The following is a 20,522-nucleotide window of genomic DNA, read 5'->3' as shown; positions in this document are numbered from 1 at the left end:
CTGTTGGTCATCATGCATAAACTTGACTGTGAAAATGCACGCGATAAAGTTTATACATTACTCGCATTCTGCGTAACGACTGACATATTCCTGGCTCGAGCTAGACGCTGTGGTGAGGCTTAATAGACTCTGTACATGAAGATGGCTCAACTTACTTATGTTTACCGAACCAGGAAGATATACATATGAGAATTAGCGTTAGCATGAAATCTGATATCGAGCTCTTGTCCACAGTAGAGTCGATAAAGATTCAAGAGGTATCTCGTAGAATGGCAGCCCGAACCCAGAGACCTCAATGACGTGAGCGGTCGCCCTTCCTTAATAGACTATTGAGATCAGTTCTTCTCGGGCGTCCATCATTCACTTCTGGATTTCTGCTGATGAGGTGTGGGAGTTGACGCTAACATCTTTGCCATTTTGAACTATCATTTCAGAAACGTTATAGTCCAATGGATTAGATATCGACAGAGAGTTTCCGGAGGAAGAAAGAGGTATTTTAGTAGTAACAAAAGGAACCTAAGGAAAGTGGTCGCCTGTTGTTATCATTCAACTCTCGTTTCTTGCGAGAAAGCAAACATGTCAGTCTCTTAATACGTAATCAAGAAGTAAATAACAGCACTGCCAATCTCTTCGGCTCGATTTACAAGTTTGTAGTTCGGCAACATGAGAATCCTTGAAACTTGTTTGAACCCGAAGCGACGTTGACTACTAACCAAGATTATGTATATGCTCCCCAGAACTCCTTCAGTCCTCCCAAGTGTTGTGGGATATTCTATGACCAAGAAATCTCTGTCAAGTCTCTACTCACTGCTCCACATCAACCGGTGCAATGCTGAGAACACCCTTCAGATATTATGGAGAAGCATGTCAACCACCTAGTGGACTAGCACTGAGGTGTAAAGAAGTTAGGGTTATGTCCGACAAATTTGTTTCGACCCTCCTAACATCAGAGCAGCCAGTATAGGTTTCGCAGGCACACTAGCACTTTACTTGTCTCACTACCTGGACACCATATTCTCACCGTCTAATTTGATCTGTAAACCTTAGATATAATACACGATCAAATTGAAGATGCATTAAGAAATGCCCGTCTGCTACTTAGCTCGGGCGTTGATCAAAAAATGTAATATAATGTAGACTCTCAAAATCAAGTTTAATCAACGTAAACTAAGGATCAAAAGTATTCAGACAACTGATTATGCCAAGTGCCTATTACCTATAGCATTACTTCTTTTCTGTTGTTCTCAACCATCCGAAGCCCCAAGGTTTTATGGGTTAATCGGTGATTTCATCTGTAAACGTTGTGATTTCATATGCTGACTCCCGGTGAGCTCAATTGACGGTAATAATTTTGGACGTTGGAAAGTTTGATTAGAGAATACCTACGATGTTCCCCTTGAACAACTAATATTGAGAGTACATAGGTACACAATTTTTGTTTATTTTTGAAAGGTTTCTTGTAATCCAATTTTCAAATGAGAAGAATTCCTAAGGATAATGAATAAATATGTTGGTTGAACCGGAAAGCGACTCTCGGATAAATATCGGCTTAGATATCCGACCCTCAAATTATTTGATATCATAGAACTCTACCCAAAAAGTCCAATCTAACAGTTCTCACAACTTTGAGCCAGGCATGGCTACTCCAATTTTCACGCGCATACCATGGCGCACAGTCAGTAGGCTGGGAGCATCAGTATGTCAATAAACCCCCATACTGCGCAAGGAAGGAGCACAATTGACAATATTCGCAGGCAAAACCAGTCTTCTCGAATGCCTTCAAGACACCACAATGTGCGGTTGCACCATTCACATCACAGTCTGTTAGATACTCATCGAATACACCGTACGCACGTTCAATTCGAATATTGGAGCTTGGAGACTAACGATCTCTCAGTGATGTAACAGAACCCGCTTCTGCAGGAGCAGCCTCGATGTATTCACCTTGATATTCTCATAGATTCAACACTCTCTAACTAGTCGACAGAACTCCACCCACAGCAGAACCTGCTACTGAGGAACCGTCCGACGAAGATATCTTCAACGTCCGTTACCCCCGTAACGTTCAAGCAATCTACCTCAAGCCTCTCCGCCGCGAAGCCAAATATGGAGTCCCCTCGTGCGATCTCCAACTCCGATCTTACAGTATTCGCAATTTGGAGTTCTTTTCCGATTTCGCTCTCCGCGCTGCATATTATCTCAAATTGCCTGCATACGGACCTGTACCACTGCCGAGAATGATAGAGAGATGGACTGTGCCGAGATCGCATTTCGTTCATAAGAAGAGTCAAGAGAATTTTGAGAGAAAAACGTTGAGGAGGTTGATTCAGATCAAGGATGGACACCCAGAAACCGTGAGCTTATGGTTGGCCTTTTTGAGGAAACATGCGTACTACGGCATAGGAATGAAGGCGAATGTTTGGGAGTACAATCAGATTGGTGAGTTTCTTCTTTGCTATGGGTGGGAATATCACTAATATGTGTATGATTAGGCGTGGGTAAAGCTATGGATGCTAGCATGGAGGAGATGAAGGAAGTTATGAAGCCACAGTGGGAGTTGTTTGGTAGGGGACAGAGTACTGAGACTGCGGATAAGGTTATGGAGATTTTGAATAGGGAAAGCTTCAAAGCGGCTGCGGGAGGTAGCGCCCCTGGTGTGAGGGTCGAGCCATGAAGTGGGCTAGCTCTAAGGTTATAAAAGCATCCAACAAGGATTTGACGAATGGAAAATAGATATCAAGAGGGAATACACATGGCCACACATGAACTGTGGAGTTTGGGTCAGGTCTTGATATATTATATGTATATGTAGAAGTAAATGAATCAAGACACTAGCACCAATGGATTTTCATCAAGGCAATGTCATTCCGCATCAGAATTCACCCCTGATATGATAGTTTTTGCTTTCCAAAATTGTCTATAGAAATCAAGACTAGTCACGTGCACTTGAAAATCAATTTTCAAGGCAGATCATGCTACTCGCATCTCGCGTGCAGCCACCCCTCCTTTATCAGTCGCCTCCCCTAAAAACCCCAATCCCACCATGCTTAAAAGCTGTCCACCCCGGCAGACGTTCCAGAACGTGAAGTCACGAATTCTGCAAGTTTCTGCCCCCCTGAATCATGTATCCAAACGACACCAAAGCACCCAACCCTCTCCGTCAAAAGTAATATTTTCTGGTATCCAGCCCACTGGAATACCGCATCTCGGGAACTATCTTGGGGCATTACAAAATTGGGTGCGGCTACAAGATACAGCGGAATCGAGTACGAAGCTATTTTACTCGATTGTAGATTATCATGCGATTACGATACCGCAGAAAAGGGAAGAGCTGAAGCGGTGGAAGAAGGAGAGTTTGGCGACGCTCTTGGCTATTGGATTGGATCCGGAGAGGAGCACGGTGTTTTATCAGAGTTCTGTAGGTGCTGCATTGTCTTTGTTTGGTGTTGTGGGAGCGATGAGGTGGTGGAAGGCGAAGGTGTAATTGGAGATTTGGTTTGATTGGTAGTGAATGAAGCTGACTTTGGTATGTCTGAAGGTTGCAGCACATACGGAGTTGATGTGGATATTGAGCTGCACGGCTTCTATGGGATACCTGTCTCGCATGACACAATGGAAGGTTTGTTTACATCTCTCTGCCGCAGACTTTTACACACTTCCCTTGGCCATTTCACTGATATGAAACAGAGCAAACTATCTCTCGAAGATGATGCTTCACCATTAGATGGGGACAAAAAATCTAAGCTCAAGTTGGGCTTGTTTTCGTATCCAGTTCTGCAAGCTGCGGATATTTTGGTTCATAGGTATGTATGCACAGTAGACATCTACTCATTTCATCGTATTTTCTTCTATATTTGTGCCATTTGGCCCGGAGAACGAAGCTGATACTATACAATGATAGAGCAACCCACGTTCCCGTTGGTGAAGATCAAACCCAACATCTGGAATTCGCCCGTGAATGCGTTACAAATTTCAACCATGCGTATGGGCCCCGTCTCATTGCACCTCAAACCCTTCTTTGTAAGCGTCTATTCCCTTTTCTCATACCACAATTCTTCATATAATTTCAATCGTCAGAAATCAACTTTTCTCCAGAACTAACACGCCTCCAGCCCCAACAAAACGGATAATGTCCCTCCAATCCCCCACCCAAAAAATGTCCAAATCGCACCCCTCCCCTATCTCCCGCATCCTCCTCACCGACTCACCCGACACCATTACCAAAAAGATCTCGTCCGCCCTGACTGACTCCCAGAACGCCGTCTCTTACTCGCCCTCTGAGCGTCCAGGCGTTTCTAATCTTCTCACACTTTGGTCATCGTTCGATACCCAAAACCCAAAACGAACACCTGCGCAAATAGCCGAGGAATGCAAGGCAAAGAAATTTACTTTGGGAGACTTGAAGCGGGAAACTGCTAATGCGGTTAACACTGGACTGGAGCCAATTAGAAAGAATTATGAGAGACTGTTGGGGGATGAAGGGTATGTGGAGGATGTAGCGAGGAAAGGAGGTGTTAAGGCGAGGGAAAATGCAGAAAGGACTATGGTTGAAGTTAGAGAGGCAGTAGGATTCTAAATGAGCTAGAAGTGAGCAAGCGCAAACCTTTCTATTGAAAGGAGAAGGATGCAAAAGCTATCCAAGTGTAAGGACGAACGCCTCTTGGCATGAAAAAGAGAGAAGTTAGAATCAGCTCTCTGTATTATATCAACAAACGAAATAATACACTAGCTACACCTCACAAACTTTACTTGATATATTCCTTCCTCTATCGCTCCTCACAGAATTCTCCCTCCATCCGTACTTCTCGCTTTCCCGACTTCAATTGCCCTCTCTCACCTTCCTTCACTCACTCCCACAACTCCCTTCGTCAACATCAGACGACACTCCCCCCCCCCCCCCCCAAAAAAATACATTCACTCCCACTTCCACCCACCCATATATCTATCTATTCACTACTTCCAAACCAAACAAATCACCAACCAGCAAAACAAAATAGCAAAAAACCGGTCTAGGGGGAAAAACCCCTCGCGAGAGGGATTTTTATTTCGCAGCTGTACCCTTCGATATGGGGACAGTACAGTCGCTGCTCAAACACCAACACCCACCCTTTCGGGCGGTTAAAGCGCAGTGGTCGACCAACTGCGCCAGGGCGACGCGATGTGGTGTTTGATGACCGAAAGTTAGGTGCGGGTTTGGGATATACATTTCTATACATCTCTAGCGAATGTGACGTATTTGGGATATGACAGATTCATGCAGGTGTTTGTATATTCGATAGATAGGGGTGGGTGGGTAGGTATTTTGTGTTCTATATCCGTAAAGAATGAATGGATCTTCTTGCAGGAGGGAGATATGTATCTTTCGTTTTTGACATCTCTGATGGTGCACACACATCCATTGCATGTATGTGGAGTTTCTAATCACGTATCTACATTAAGTATGTATTCCCATCACTGAATGATAGACACATGCAGTCTGGCTCTCACGCTCATCGTCCATCCATGCACTATACCGGAACATCGCATAGAGCACTCTTCGTCTGATTTTACTTCCATAATGTAACACACGTCATACCCGAACATCAAAGCAATGGCGTCATGATACAAAGCAAAAGCGCTATAAAACCATCCCACAAACACTATCGCTTAGTTAATACTCGAGTGGCAAACCTTTGCTGCCTGCCCCCCTTAATCTGTCATACAGAGCTTAACCTGGAGGGGTAGACAGCTCCGATCTATGACATTGCAGCGCTTTCTGTTGACAGGCGTAGGAATCTACAGTACGCCCCAGGACTCGACGGGCCACTGTCAAGCAATGTCTCGAGTGCTAGAAAAGCCTAAATTCCGAGAATACTTGAAAAAGACCAGTAACCAGTAGGTAGTGAATAGATTTGAGAGCCCGTCCATTAGAAGCTATAGCTAATTCCACGCGAGAATCTCTCCCAAGTCTTATGGGTTCAGTTATTGTAGTCCTTCGTCTGGATTGGTCTCATAGACGCCATCACACCACACCACACCACACAGCACAACAGTTCATAGCCAGGTTGGAAGCAAGGAGAGCTCTGATTTTATGTTTGATATCTATCGCCTACTTCCCATTCATAAGATGAATCTTCTATTCAACGCTCTCAGATCATATAACTTTTATGTTTATTGAAATTGCCGGTTCGGCTTTTCATTAATCCTCAGCGCTTGCATTTAATGTCTTTATTTCATCCTCTCGTTGAAAGCCAAACTCTATTTAGACTGACATATCCTTCAATTTCTCCGCAGCCTCGGCTGGGGTAGCACCGACGGGCGCGACCTTTGGTTTTGGTGCTTTCTCAGCCTTACCCTTTGCCTTTTGGGATGTAGTATCTTTGGGCAATTCCTTGGAGAAAGGAATGAATTCAGGTGCGCCAGGGAGATATTTACGGAGTGGCGCTGGAACGTTGAATCCCTAATCAGAGTCAGCAAATGGAACCTCCAGAAATGTTGCTTTCTACTTACTTCTTCAGTTTGGAAATTCTCCAAAAGACAGCACAACGCACGCTCAGTTGCACACAAAGTAGAGTTAAGTGCATGGACGTAGTTCTTGCGGATTCCAGTTTGTGTCTTGGGTCCATATCTGATCTCAAGAGCTCTGGATTGGTAATCAGTGCAATTTGAGCAAGAGACGAGCTCCTTGTATTCTCCTTGGAAGGGGAACCAAGCCTCAAGGTCGTATTTCTTGGCAGCTGCGTTGTTGAGAGCACCTGAGACGATTGCGACAACTCTGTATGGAACACCTAGGGATTGGTAGAACTCCTCTGAGAAGCTGATCATACGGTCAAACTCCTCCCATGACTTTTCTGGGTCGGTGAGAACGAATTGTTCGATCTAAGACGGTTAGAAAAGGCGGATTAAACTCATGCAACAAATAATATATACCTTCTCAAATTGATGAACTCTGAAAATTCCCCATGCGTCTCTACCGTGAGAACCAGCCTCTCGTCTATAACATGAAGAGAAACCAGCATATCTTTGAGCTTAAGTCAGTTCAATATCTTTTCGCCTAAGTTTTCCTTACGTACCTAATAGGCATATCCTTGGCAGTCAACCACTCATCGGCATGGAAAGCTGAAATTGGCTGTTCAGAGGTAGCAATAAGATATTTATCGTTTTGGGCATCTCCATCGACAACCTTGTAAAGTTCCTCGTCGAATTGCTCCAACTGTGCGGTCTTCGCCATGTATTCCTTTAACATGAATTGAGGGGTCTGTAATGGTGTATATCCCTTGCTATCCAAGAACTCCAAACCATAATTGATCAAAGCCTGGTTCAAGAAGACACCCCACTTCTTCAAGAAATAACCTCTGTGTCCTACAACCTTAACTCCACGCTCTGGATCATAACCATCCAATCTTGTCAGGACTTCATGATGCGAAAGAACGTCCTTCTTCTCAACAGTGACACCTTGGGGGGCCCATGTACGTAGTTCTTCGTTGTGATCCTAGTACCCATTAGCCACACCGGACCTGAAGAACCTCGTATGCTGCCCATGTAAAAATACCTCGTCGTTGTTCACAGGCACAGATTCGTGAACAAGGTTACCAATTGTACCAATCTTCTTGTTTAAGAGTACTTCTTTCTCTGCTGCGGCGTCATCCCAAGTCTTCTTCTCCTTCGTTAAATCGGCTTTCTTTTGTAATAATTCGGTAGCATCCTCCTTGGCCTTCTTTTTTGCGCCAATCTCCTTCTGAGTTTCGTTGATCTTGCTGTTGACTTGTGTAGCTGCGTACTGGGCTGCGATGGTTTGTGAGTAGTGATATACTTGGGCTTGTGTTTACTGGCTTACTTTTGCGGTGATCCTCATACATAGCAATCACTTCATCAACAACCTCTTCAGGAGCATATCTGCGGCGCTGAGAGTCCTTGATCGTTTGTGGGTTTCCACCTCTCTCAGTAATGAAATCGTTAACGTCAAGCATTTTGAAAATAGTCTAGCAAACTCAAATATGTATGCGACGAAGAGTCCTGTATATTTGGACCGGTCAACTTTTTGAGTCACTAGTAAATTGTTCAAAGTACGATTGGTGGGGTCGCGATTGCAAGGCTCCGCTAAGATAACATTCTGGCTGATTGGGCCCAACACGTGATATGTAATTTTTGTTATTCACTGCCCCTTTTCGCACTACCACCTTCGGTGGACCTCGTCGCCTGATACTTTTCTTGCATGCTGAATCTGTGTTTAGTATCGGCTAATCAAGGCGTTGTACAGATCTCTTCAATGCAATCTATACAAGACCAACGTGTTGGAGCAGACAGTGAATACCGTTTAACGTATGCCATTGAACCGTTCGTAAACTGCCTCCTTGTAATATCAACGTTAACTAAAGACACAGCAAGACATATGCCTCTGTGACTAAATATCTAGAAAGATGCCTCTCCCAACTCCAAACTCCCATACTAAGTTAACCACATTCAGACATGAGATATCATATTCCAACGTACACTCCAATCTCTTTGTCCCTCACATGAGAATACATTTGGAATCTCCTGAAGGCTCATTAGGGTTTTCACCTTTCTCAATTTGCTCAATCATGAGTTCGAATCCCTTAGTGACATTCTCGTTATAACGTGCACTTGCTTCAGTAAAAGCACACTTGATTTTCTCAGCCAATGCCTTGCCTTGCTCAGCAGTGACCTGACGCTGCTCTGGCCGAAGATCACTCTTGTTACCAACAATTGTGATTGGAACCCATTCAGTACCCTGTAAAGTGTTAGAGATCTTGATCTTTGAAGGAAGTTAAAGTAGGAATGGGGTTTCTATCATACCAAGTGATTCAAGATCTTATCCTTAATGACTTCTACCATCTCAAAGGATTGCATGGAAGCAACGGAATAGACAAGCACATAGCCATGAATGCCAATGAAATGCTTCGAATTTAAGATACTGTATTCATCCTACAATGCGAAGTCTATTAGTCGTGTTTCCAATTATGTCATGACATGTGATTTTGAACCAAATGGTGCAGATAGAGATCTTACCTGACCAGCTGTGTCAACGATCTCAGTGGCGAACTCTTGCCCTTTGTACTTGATGACCTTGCTGAAAGTATTTTCGATGGTCGGATAGTAACTTTCTACAAAGTGGCCATCGACAAATTGTACAGTGAGTGAAGATTTGCCTGTAGAAGAGAAGGGTTACTTTGACGTGTTGTATTTTACATCACACATTATAATGACATACCGACAGATCGACTGCCTACAATAGCAATCTTGCGTTGTTTAGGTGGTGCAGGCATAATGCAGAAGATATAATAACTTTGAATAAAGGTAGAAGAAAAGGGGCTCTTGTGATTGAATACAAGGAGAGCGAGATATGGAGGAGCTTTTGATGTTTTTGGGTTTGTTGGTTCTTGTCTGATGAAACAGGACAAGGCTGAGGAGGTTATAATAAGTTGCAAGTAGACCGACCAGTTTATTAGTGCTTCAATGGGGTTTAAGTCCAAGGTTCTTACAGCGCCTGAGCGCTAATATCTAGGCTGAGCGGACCCAGATTAAGCTCGGCTCGGAAGACGACACCACCCCAACTTGATAAATCAAAAGACTCGAAAGAGCACTGGGCGAAGGTTGAATAAAATAGATTAAATTCAGACGAATCCAGATTTGTATCATCTTCTAATCTGGAAGTCCATCCAGCACGAAAATATGAGGACTCTTTTCTTAATTAGTACAAGGTCGTGCCAAGAACGGGAAGTTGTGGCAAGATGACAGTTCCTGGTGTGGATTTGATCATCACTACAGTACTTCGCATTCAAACGGTGCTTGCTGTCATGTCATTCCAGACCGGAGCCCATCGCCCGAGTTCAACCTCATCACACGTCAAACACGTTCAAACACATAGTAGGTGAGCCGAAAAGATTACTTGTTCTGAATCTGCCACGACAACACGTAGAATCAGATGAGCAGACAGCTAGGCGATAAAATATCTTCATATCTTCATATCTATAATAAATATGGTAATAGTAATATAGTAATGTGTTGTTTGGGTGGCCAGAGATTAATCGTAAAAAACCAGCTATACCCTATGGATATTTTCGATTAAAGGATTCCCCCATATCATAGTTTTTCCTGAAACTTCCCCCTTTCCCAAATCCCGCCCATTTCGAAACAACTGCACCTAGGGTATATTGCAATTCTTTCCTCCGATTTAAACGCCTAAAATATATCATCATGTATCAAGACATCTGTATCATATCCATTGTAACCCATTATACTCATGACAATCGTCACCCCATCAAACGCCTTCCTTGACTGGCCTCCCCAAAGACCTTTCTATATTTACTTTTAAGCCCCTTTGATCGCCAACAACTTTTGGACGAGATCTTCGAGTTGCTTCGTCACAGTAACGTGAGGACTGTGTCCATCTTCATTGGGAGCAATCTCATCGTCAGCCGCTTTGTGATAAACGATAAATTCATTGATAGATGTAATCAGGGGCCGAAGTGTTTTTGTTGTCTGTCGTATCCGAATTCGCTTCTCGATGGCCGGCAATAAACAAAAATGTCCCAATAATACTGATAAGTATCCAAACGGAACGTTTTTGTGTGATTCGTGCTGAGAGTCCACCTATCAAAGTTAGTATGTCGGATTGAGAACTCTACGCACGAACTCACCTCAAAGGTTTTCTCTCTATTGTCTACAAAAAGGCGAATCAATTCATCGAGAGGGTCCTTGGCCGCTCCAGCAAAATCATTGATATTTTGGAGCGCTTTTGTGCTCCACAAGGCAAAATTGATCATTGCTCCAATAAGAAGGATCAAATTATCCACAGCCACGACAATTTCCTCTTCCGCCCACAAGCTTGACATGCTTTTGAATTTAGCAACGATGACGCGAAGAATAGTGAACATGAAATCCGAGTCCGCAATTGCATCGCAAGCTTTCGAGTTGTGATTGGTGACGTTCACTGTCAATTTCAATGCTAAAATTTGTTGCTCGCCAAAGCTCTCAAGTGGTCTATTCAAAGCGGTATTGAGGGTATTTCCTATGATAGGCAAAAACTGACGAATCCAAACTGTCTCATCTTGGGCGATTCTTGACACAAGAGAGTGGGATTCAAGAGTGGAAAGTGTCAAATAAAAGTCGACTGCCTTTGTTCCGTGAGGGAAATCCCACGCGGCATCCGAATTTGACAACTTCAAAATCTCAAACAAACTGGTATTCAGCTCTTCGGAAATTATGTCACTAGCATCTCCAGCTTCCCTACATTGCCTGACCATAAGCTCGAGGCATTTCAGGGCCAAGGTTCGAGGGGAAAGTTCATGTGGACTAAGATCCTTCCACGCTGGAATTGCGAGCAGAGAATCATGGTATGCTGCCATTGATTTTTGTGCCATTTTGGACATATTTGTCTTGCGCTCGTTTATCACAGTGACAAAGCTTTTCTCAACCGATATGAGACGGCCAAGTAGTTTTGCAATGCCTTGTCGTTGAAGCTGCGATACCACGAGAGGCGCGCTTCCCTCTGCTAAAATAGGTGTTATGAGTGATGTCATCAAGAATCCCGATACGACATCAGCTTCTTGACCTATTTCGATAAATAGTCGCTGTTCAGCACCATGCGCACGGAATTGCCGAACAAATGCTTTGTCCTTCATTTTTAAGCCTAGGTCTAAAAGACCGGAGCGTCGCATAGATGATAACTTTGTGGAGGGCCTCCCAATACGATCGAGCAAATCTTCTACTTCGTCCGCAAAACGACTATTCGCTCCCGCTTGCCTTAGTTCATGAATCGTGCGGATAGCGGTACTTGCGGCTTCATCTTCTTGCTGATCTTCCTCGCGAAAGCTTGATAGCGGCTTTAGGCTGGGTATAGAGCCTCGGCGACGTTGTGAGCTTTGTGGAGTTTCTAGAGGCATGTCAAAAGCCAATTGCTCCATCATGTCTTCTTCGACAAGCATAGAGCGCTGTCGACTGTACGTAAACTTGGGCCCTGTGATTGGGGGACCTTGACTAGCTTGTACAGGTGCAGTAAAAGTAGGGACTTCTGGGGTAAGACTCTGGGCTCTTGAATTGTTCAGATGTTGGAAGTGATCCTCAAGCTGAGAATTTTCATGCTCGTTCCCAGATTCATCATCATCATCATCGTCTTCATTGTCCGAATCTTGGCGAGGCGTCTGCTCGACTAATGAATCGATTAGTCGTTTGCGAGGGGTTAGGTTAGCCGGTTTTGCAAATGCCGCAGTTTTAGATAACTTCCTAGCCATTGGATATACTCTCTTCGGCGTACTCACGACTAGAGAGAGCTCATCTGGACTACTCATTGTGGTTTCTTGAGTTTCGTTATCGAGGGCATCCCATAGTTTTGTAGCCTTTGGAGAGATATGACGCCCAGGACTTGCAGCTAACCGTAAGCTCGCAGTGCTGCCGGTAGAGGTAGAGGATCTTGGCCGTTGCTGCACCGGCGTTCTATTACTCTGCTTCTGCGGACCTCGATGTACTGCTGGTTTGGTCTGGATAGACTCCATAACAGGCTTAGTATGAACGACCTGTCGTTTTGGTAAAGTATCTGTAGCTGGCTTCGCTTGTCTAATTTTGGGATGTGGTTGCACCTTGGGTAGAGTTGCTGCAAGTTTGGAAGGCTCCCGTCGCGGCTGTTCAGCTGGTGATAATTTCCTCTTCTTGCGCTCGGGCATTTCCACCGACTTAACACTCGCGGATTCTGTTGTTACAAAGTGCTTTGCTTTTCCAACGGCCAATTGCTTTTGCGTAACCTTTGGTGGTAATTTAGAGAGATTCTTCCTCGCCGAGGGGGGTTCATCATCCTCGCTAAGTGGCACATCATATATGGTAGAAGTCTGCGAAGCTTTTTGTTTTAGTTTGGGAATGTTCTTCCGCCGCGTAGATTCATCCTCTTTATCGCCCAGAGGTACATCGTACATCGCAGATTTCCCCTTGAGTTTCGGCGCAGGTTTGGCAACGTTCTTGCGCATTAAAGGTGGTTCCTCCTCATCGCTGAGGGGCACATCGTATAAATCGACAGTAGATTGTGTTTTTATGGCAGAAGGTGTGCTAGGTGAAGGCTTGTAGACATCGCGAGGTCTTTCATGATTCGATGCACCAGGCTCATTGTTTGTAATGAGACCTGTCTTTGTTAAGTCGGAAGGTGTTGTGCGATGGACTAATTTTGGATAGCTATGACCTGCAAGATGTTTCCGTGCTGGCTTTCCATATGTAGTTATTGTTTTCCTAGGCCTTGCCATATTTTCATAGGCCGCCATGCTGCGCGGGGGAAATGGGTAACTCGGAGAATGCAAAAGTGAATCTGCACATCGAGTGTTGGAAATGCTGTCGCAAATCAATTATCCAATAGAATGCAATTTGAATAGGACCTTGAGTGGTACGGCCTTGAAGATGTCCAACTGCAGAAAGTGCCTTTGTGAGGGAGTGGTGGTTGCTATAACCATTGACAGGAAGGTTTGTAGGTTTGTAGATTTGAATTGATCAACCGTGAACGGAATGTTCAAAGCATTGAGTACCGGAGTACGCACTCGAGGAAAGATTACCTAAGGATGGGGCTGGGAAATCATTATTCCGATCCCCCACTTGGCTACCGAGTGTTATTGGGGGAAAACCAACAGTCATTGTTCTTAACATTAGACTGTCTTCACAAATTGAAATCCTAATAAAGATGTTTATTAGTAGATATACCGAGTACCCAATAAGCGTAGAGGGATCTTTCTCCCAAGGAAAGGATTGAAATCTGCTCTGAGGCTTATTAATGGCTTTCCTATATCCAACCTTAAGCTTGTGAATCTTGTGTACGGTTCCCTCCTTGCATTACTGGGTAATTCTCCGCAAAGTCACAACCTTATATTGATTGAAGTTGTTGATCTTTCGACCTCCAAAAAAGATCCAAGATCAACGACGGGTCTCTATTTCCCAACAGCAACAAAAGTCATTCTCTTCCCCAAGTAATAAGGAATATTGATGCTTGGCCTTTTCCAGCTGTGAGTGAGTCTAGAATATCATCTACGTGTATCTCCCAGTACTCTGAAAACAGTTTGTCATAGAATTGCAACATCACCTACTCTTCAGAGCCTGCCAAGACAGTCCCTGTTCTTATCGGCTATCAGTTTATCTACTCCTCGCACACTGCATTTCGCTTTGGACCGGCCCCACGAGAAATCATACGGAGGGCTCCGCAGAGTTGCGAACTAGATTCTTGCAGCTCTGTGTTGTGTGCATTTGAGCAATAACCGGCAGGATATCCTTGAGGTTAGTAGTGAATGAACAAGTTTCTTTAGCTGCCTTTATAAAGCTCCAAAATTGTCACTAAACTTGCCTGCCACTAACTAAAGTAGCGAGAAGAACCTCATTGTCCATCTCGACTGTGTTCCCCATCAAAGCTCTACTCCCCAGAAAATTTCACAGCAAAATGTCTTCCGAGTCTTTAGAAGGTGTTAAATCACCCGCACAATGTGTCGGTCCTGATTACCGCCCCGAGAAACCTATTGCAACGGTTTCAACTCCAGTCTCCTTCGAGAATGTTCACACATTACCTCAAACCCCGCAGCTTATTGCTCTTCTCACGTACGTCATTGAAGTATTTATTGCACGTACCCATACCACATGCTTACCTCGAGTGATATAGCATGATCCGAGACAAGAATACGCAGCGAGCCGATTTCATATTTTACTCGAACCGAATTATTCGTTTGCTGGTTGAGGAAGGTCTTAATCATCTACCAGTGGTAGAGCACACGATCACTACCCCAGTTGGTCGAACCTATGCAGGAGTCCAATTCCAAGGAAAGATATGTGGTGTTTCCATTATGAGAGCTGGTGAAGCTATGGAGCAGGGGCTACGGGATTGCTGTCGTTCCGTGCGAATTGGCAAAATATTGATACAAAGAGACGAGGAAACCTCATTGCCTAAGCTCTTTTATGATAAACTTCCAGAAGATATTGCCCAGCGTTGGGTGTTGCTTCTTGACCCAATGTTTGCTACAGGTAAGTCACACCCCCAAGACTCAATGGTGCTATTCTGATACTTGACTTAGGTGGATCTGCATCAATGGCAGTAGACGTTTTGATTTCTCGAGGAGTTCCAGCAGAGAGAATTCTGTTCTTGAACTTGATAGCAAGCCCAGAAGGCATCGAGTCCTTCGCTAAGAAGTACCAGAAGGTTAGAGTGGTAACAGCATTTATTGATCAGGTGGGTACTCACTTATTGCGTTCTTCTCAATATGCACAAGTCAGCTAACACAATGATAGGGTCTCGACGAAAAGAAGTATGATCCTCGCCAGGTAGTATTGAGTTTTGCTAACGTCCATCTAGTTATATTGTCCCAGGCCTTGGTGATTTTGGCGATAGATTCTATACCATGTAGAAGGTTCGGGTTCCAATGTCTCCTTAATATTCTAGCTATCTACCAAAAGAAGAAGAAAAAAATAACATTATCTGTTGGTGTATCCAATCAATCTGTCACTTGTACCAATATGTTTTGCAACCGAAGAGGTGATGATTTCAATCCATTTATCAATCACAGGGCAGTACCGTGTGAAGAGCTTCGCCAACCGTGAGCCTCCCAAACTCCAAACAGTAAAATTATCACAACCCAAGCCAAAAATCCCAAGCTTAATAATCTTCATCGTCTGCAACTATTCCATCGCCACCGTAACCACCCATCCCATCCTCGTCTCCCATTATATCGTCATCATTGTCGTCGTCATCCGCATCGCCCTTCCCAGCAGCGCCAGATGAACGTCGAGCAGGCGCACGTTCGGGGGCAAGATCTCCCCCATCATCTCCTTCCTTTGCGACTGCATCGCAAGCATCAACCCAATCGGCATATACGTCCACGGAAGCCGACAGATCTATATGCGGGCCAACATTAGCTTCACATGAACCTCTACGAGATTTCCTTTGTTGCAGAGAACTTACAGTTGATGGCGCATTGGAATTTTTGGTCGCATACTTTGCAGGACAAGTGACCAACACCAGCTTTCTTATCGATCTTTACGATGACCGAGTTTTCGTGATTGCAAAATAGACAGGGGAAAGTTGTACTCAGAACTTCTTTCTTTGCAAGTTGTCAGTATGTGTCGCAAGTCGAAGAGAATCGGGAACGCTGCGAAAAATACTGTACCTTTTTGGGACCCTGGACCTTCTTGGCTGCCTTGCGTTTACCCTAATGCATGGATTAGAAGATTGCAACGGGAGAGATTGAAGATTGAAGATTGCTCACCATTATGCTCTTTGAAGTTCTTTAAATTTGGCTAGGAGTAATGATAAGGTATGTTTAAGAAAATGCAGTGGGACTCAAGCGCGGCTCGGAAGATGTAAAGACGCGACTTGCTAGCCTGTGCTGCTAGTTCCTAAGCGTCACCAACAAAGCTTTGGGAGCTCGGGGAGGATCTTTTTAGGTTCAGGCCGACTGCTGACCGGGTTTGTTTATTTGTACGGGTGTGGGCTTATCGATAGCGATATCACTCCTCCCTTGGACGAAATCTGGGACGTTTAGGAAGCTGCCGATGATGTCGGTGCTGGTGCTGGTGCTGGTGCTGGTGCTGGCAGGTGTGGTGAGCGGGTGGATGTGACTCGATACTTGTATAGACAACGAGGGGTTTCTGGTTCAAAGAGGGTTGGGACTGGGCTTGATCAGAGCAATAAATATTACGAATTGTGACTCAAAAGGGAGGAATCAATAGGTACATGTCCAAAGCATCCTTCCTGTATCCGAGCTAGAATGGATCACGACCTCCCGCAGATATCTCTACGGCCACATCTGCTTGGTTCTTTGAGACTTTGAGCCTTTGAGACTTTGATGTGAGCACGGGGCTGTCTTTGTAAACTGCACACTCTCGACACCGTAGCTCGTACTCACTTCCCTCCATCGCTCCCTCCATCGCTCCCTCCGCAGATTCCTCGTGCAAGTCCCTTCCTTCTTTATACGCCGTAGTGGGGCTGATAGACCGACCTAGGTATCGTGCGAGCGTGCTATCTTAGATAGATACAGCCAGCCCAATGTGAACAGCGGACATCAGCTTTATAAAGGAAGTCGGTGATAGGAATGCAATCGTTATTCATTATTCATTATTCATTATTCATCCTGACCAGATACCAGCCAGATATGGCCAACTAGCATCCGGATTTCATCATCCTGTTCCCACTTTCTCTCAATCTATTCATCTATCTGTCTATCCCATCTCCTTCCTCGTATCATCCGTGAGAAAGAGGAAAGTCACTTTGCCATTTTTGTTATTCACGTAATACGTGTTCTTGTGCCTTCCTCTGGAGACCTATCTATCTAACTAACGACCTACTACCTATCTACCTAGTAGGTATCTGACAAGCAAACAATACCAACGCGCCGAATCCCATTTACCCCTCATCTTCCACATATAAGATCTGCTTGCTCCCTTTCCAGATTGACTGAAATCATTTACTTTCCTCTCAAACCTGGTTCTTTTCGAAATCTGTCATATCCCAAACCTGCCTTCCAAGATGTCTTCTCCGCCTCCGGACCAGACCGCTTTAATGCAGGAGATCCTGAATTCCATCAAAAGTCTACAACTCAACCAGGTCCAGCTGTCATCTAACGTCGATGCTATTACCGGCCGTGTCAATGTCTTAGCTGGTATGAAGGAAGTTCGAGATGTTGCTTCTACTGATTCAGCATCCATTTCCAAACCGTCCGAGCCTCTTGCAAGCAATGATGAAAGTGCATCCAAGGACGAGAATGAAGCGGAGGTGCCCAAGTCTCCAACCATCTCAGCGGCGAAGCCCGATGAAACACCCATTCCTTCTTATACCCAAAAAGCAAGCACCGGTACTTCTCGAATCATTCTCACGTGAGTTTCTTTAAATGCGTGCAGGGGACAGGAACATTTTGACTGAACTATGATATAAGTACATACCCCGGACAATCCGGTATCAATCCACTTCCTATGGAATGGGGTCATAGCGATCCCCAGATCAGAGGTCCGGTAGTTGTTTCTAGAGCTACAGAAACAGCCCGAAGACGCAATGGTAAGTTTGTTCACCATTTTACAGATTGTTTGCGTACTAACTGTTTGTCTTAGCAATTGGAGGTATGTTTTGGTTGTCTGCTAATAACTCGTGATGTAATCTGATGTTGGACATTGATAGCTCACGGTGGATCCTATTCGATATACTATGCTTTGGCCGTTGCTAGCAAGGAAATCAAGGCAGACCACAAGTAGGCTTCAAACAATTTGTATCTCACTTGCAAACAATTTAACACATTCTAGACCAGATTTCACAAACACAGAACCTGCCGCCAACATTGGACCCTTTCCTCAATGGGCCGACAAGAAAAAGATAGTATCGATGGACCCTTTGGGCCATCTCGCTCCATGGCTCTTTAAGGACACAATTGAGAAAGAGAATGGTAAGTAATCTCCAGATAAGTGCACAGGATAGCTTTGAGCTGACGAAACTCAGTTGATATTAGACCTACTATTGGTATGTACTTTGACAGTCTCCTGGAAGGTCGACATCGCATTGGACAGCAAGACTAATTATATTGATAGCAATCACCCGAGCTCATATGAAGGTAATTTGCAACATTAAACAGCAAGGTAGAAGTCCGAATCTAATGTCATTTATAGCTACCAGAATTAGAAGCTAGTGTTCGTGAAGGTCGGCTCAAGCCGGATGGCAAGATTTGCTTGAACGAGGCTGGTGAACTTGCAGTCACAAAATTCGCCGTAGAACCAGTATGTTAATTGTCCTGCTTGCAAGATGTATGTCTAATAATATCATAGGTCTGGTATTTACCTGGAGTTGCTGAGCGATTTGGCATTTGTTCGTATTTCTATCACAATTTTGGAAGTCGTTCTGCTTACCCATAGTCTAGCCGAAGGGGTTCTGAGGAGAGCATTGTTCGAGCATACTGGTGGATCATACCCGGAATTGATTACCAGAGGAGACATCAAGCTCTTCATGCCACCAATTGGTATGAAATATTAATCTCGATCCATCGTGAAGACATCTAATTATCTATAGGTGGTTTGACTGTCTACTGCTTTGGAGACCCCGCGAAGATGTCAGATGAGAATGTTCGCCTAGCTTTACGAGTCCATGACGAGGTAAAAATCAAATGCCGCAATTTTGAGGTGTTACGATTAGGAGATCTTTCATGCTGATTTTTTGTGATAGTGTAACGGCAGTGACGTGTTCGGATCTGATATTTGTACATGCCGTCCTTACCTGATCTATGGTATCGAGGAGGCTGTTAAGGAGGCGCAAAAGGGTGGTAGTGGGGGTAAGTACACTCGGTTTCATTTCACAACCCTAATATTCAACTCTGTCTGCATATTTCGTTTTATGTTCAATCGGCACATGGGTAACAATTGGGATTCCCAAATACGTTCGCTTTTTATGCAATTTTGGTTCCTTGCTTTCTTTCAAGGTTTACAGGCAATTACTGACTCTCGTGTTTCTAGTCGGTGAGTTAAGTATTTGACAGTGCTTCAACACCATGACTAACTGCTTCTCGAGTGATTTACTTCAGAAAAGAAGGTAGAGCTCTTGGAGAGGTTACAAAGGTATTTGAATATTTCCGCGGCTGATAGGTTGTCTGCACCGCATTTATCCTTCTGCTGTGGAGCTCATCGAGGCTTATCGATTTGTACCCATACCCACTTCACCACACCATCTCCCCACTTCCTAATCATTTTCCGATGACATCCGCATTTTATCCCCTCAGATCTTCATGATTTATCACTTCTCTGGATCTTTGAGACAACCATCTAACTCGGTCATGTAGTACCTCGTTTATAACGCTAGAAAGCGTGGACTTGATCGAGCATCGGAATATTTCAAACGTACGGAAAATATTGCCGGTGTAAAGGATATGCGTTTCCAGGCATTGATGCCCGACATTCTTCATTGGTTAGGAATAAAGAAAATTGACAGAATGCTAAGTATGAGCAAGTAAGTTGCTTGAATCCACCACACAAGACGCAGGAGTAACCATCTTTACAGCATGAAACACGATGCCATAGTCGGTCAAGGGTAAGAACCACGCACGCGACGTTGATTTTCATTACTAAACAAACGTCTAGAATCCCCATCCATGAGAGAGTTGAGCTTCCTGAATCATGGATCCCAGCTGATTCGAGGGTCGAGATTGATGCAAAGATTACAGCAGGTCAGTCTTGCACGCATCATTCACCATCCATAACTTGTAATAGGGCTGAACAATTGCTACTAGGATACTTTACTACTGGTCACAGAATGACCGAGGAGGAACTTGCTGCTGTCAAGGGACGTAGTTGGGATGAGTATGTACCCCTTCAAGAAATTTTGCAGTAGTGAGACTTTATGAAACTGACCCAGAAATACAGTATTGATCATTGATCACGCGCGGAAAGAAACAGTCATGACTCGGGCCGCACAATATGTACCTGCATGCAGTATGAGTGCCTAACATACCAAACGTAGTTTAGTACATAGAACACGATTTTTTTTTACCTTAGCAATGTTTTAACTTATGTCTTGTCAGATCTCGGTTGAGCATGGTGAC

The 20,522-nt window shown here is 44.3% G+C and overlaps 8 protein-coding genes across 8 annotated transcripts; 4 read left to right on the top strand and 4 right to left on the bottom strand.

Moving 5' to 3' along the window:
* The first annotated feature begins 1,575 nt into the window (after positions 1–1,575).
* On the top strand, positions 1,576–2,882 carry Bcrsm10. Its single transcript, XM_024692060.1, has 5 exons — positions 1,576–1,696; positions 1,755–1,846; positions 1,898–1,936; positions 1,988–2,439; positions 2,493–2,882. The coding sequence occupies exons 1-5, from the start codon at positions 1,637–1,639 to the stop codon at positions 2,672–2,674; spliced, it is 825 nt and encodes a 274-aa protein (XP_024547833.1). The 5' UTR covers positions 1,576–1,636; the 3' UTR covers positions 2,675–2,882.
* A 131-nt stretch (positions 2,883–3,013) lies between these two features.
* On the top strand, positions 3,014–4,877 carry Bcmsw1. The gene is made up of 5 exons (XM_024692059.1): positions 3,014–3,418; positions 3,539–3,619; positions 3,688–3,803; positions 3,902–4,020; positions 4,113–4,877. Exons 1-5 carry the CDS (start codon positions 3,044–3,046, stop codon positions 4,574–4,576), a joined length of 1,155 nt encoding a protein of 384 aa, XP_024547832.1. The 5' UTR covers positions 3,014–3,043; the 3' UTR covers positions 4,577–4,877.
* Positions 4,878–6,045: 1,168 nt separating this feature from the next.
* Positions 6,046–8,042, bottom strand: Bcses1. Its single transcript, XM_024692058.1, has 6 exons — positions 7,817–8,042; positions 7,532–7,764; positions 7,053–7,471; positions 6,910–7,000; positions 6,490–6,858; positions 6,046–6,439 (listed from the first exon to the last, which is right to left on the bottom strand). The coding sequence occupies exons 1-6, from the start codon at positions 7,947–7,949 to the stop codon at positions 6,242–6,244; spliced, it is 1,443 nt and encodes a 480-aa protein (XP_024547831.1). The 5' UTR covers positions 7,950–8,042; the 3' UTR covers positions 6,046–6,241.
* A 10-nt stretch (positions 8,043–8,052) lies between these two features.
* On the bottom strand, positions 8,053–9,648 carry Bcrhb1. The gene is made up of 4 exons (XM_024692057.1): positions 9,212–9,648; positions 9,010–9,149; positions 8,797–8,925; positions 8,053–8,731 (listed from the first exon to the last, which is right to left on the bottom strand). Exons 1-4 carry the CDS (start codon positions 9,264–9,266, stop codon positions 8,492–8,494), a joined length of 564 nt encoding a protein of 187 aa, XP_024547830.1. The 5' UTR covers positions 9,267–9,648; the 3' UTR covers positions 8,053–8,491.
* Positions 9,649–9,926: 278 nt separating this feature from the next.
* BCIN_03g06230 (hypothetical protein) lies at positions 9,927–13,491 on the bottom strand. The gene is made up of 2 exons (XM_024692056.1): positions 10,641–13,491; positions 9,927–10,593 (listed from the first exon to the last, which is right to left on the bottom strand). The coding sequence occupies exons 1-2, from the start codon at positions 13,245–13,247 to the stop codon at positions 10,312–10,314; spliced, it is 2,889 nt and encodes a 962-aa protein (XP_024547829.1). The 5' UTR covers positions 13,248–13,491; the 3' UTR covers positions 9,927–10,311.
* Positions 13,492–14,140: 649 nt separating this feature from the next.
* On the top strand, positions 14,141–15,404 carry Bcfur1. The gene is made up of 6 exons (XM_024692055.1): positions 14,141–14,244; positions 14,328–14,559; positions 14,621–14,979; positions 15,030–15,184; positions 15,244–15,260; positions 15,308–15,404. The coding sequence occupies exons 2-6, from the start codon at positions 14,405–14,407 to the stop codon at positions 15,357–15,359; spliced, it is 738 nt and encodes a 245-aa protein (XP_024547828.1). The 5' UTR covers positions 14,141–14,244; positions 14,328–14,404; the 3' UTR covers positions 15,360–15,404.
* Bcelf1 lies at positions 15,291–16,367 on the bottom strand. The gene is made up of 4 exons (XM_001555343.2): positions 16,218–16,367; positions 16,119–16,160; positions 15,914–16,052; positions 15,291–15,846 (listed from the first exon to the last, which is right to left on the bottom strand). The coding sequence occupies exons 1-4, from the start codon at positions 16,218–16,220 to the stop codon at positions 15,608–15,610; spliced, it is 423 nt and encodes a 140-aa protein (XP_001555393.1). The 5' UTR covers positions 16,221–16,367; the 3' UTR covers positions 15,291–15,607.
* Positions 16,368–16,987: 620 nt separating this feature from the next.
* BCIN_03g06200 (hypothetical protein) lies at positions 16,988–20,500 on the top strand. The gene is made up of 19 exons (XM_024692054.1): positions 16,988–17,823; positions 17,883–18,001; positions 18,055–18,063; positions 18,122–18,191; positions 18,244–18,383; positions 18,437–18,457; positions 18,526–18,548; positions 18,604–18,711; positions 18,760–18,799; positions 18,852–18,950; positions 19,001–19,083; positions 19,154–19,259; positions 19,441–19,443; positions 19,496–19,542; positions 19,764–19,930; positions 19,982–20,011; positions 20,062–20,147; positions 20,211–20,280; positions 20,344–20,500. Exons 1-19 carry the CDS (start codon positions 17,477–17,479, stop codon positions 20,354–20,356), a joined length of 1,581 nt encoding a protein of 526 aa, XP_024547827.1. The 5' UTR covers positions 16,988–17,476; the 3' UTR covers positions 20,357–20,500.
* Positions 20,501–20,522: the final 22 nt, after the last annotated feature.

This window comes from Botrytis cinerea, chromosome 3 (assembly GCF_000143535.2).
Source record: "Botrytis cinerea B05.10 chromosome 3, complete sequence".
In the NCBI taxonomy this organism is placed as follows: domain Eukaryota; kingdom Fungi; phylum Ascomycota; class Leotiomycetes; order Helotiales; family Sclerotiniaceae; genus Botrytis; species Botrytis cinerea.
The sequence above is the reverse complement of the archived record's forward strand: the minus strand, read 5'-3'. Positions and strand labels throughout refer to the sequence as shown.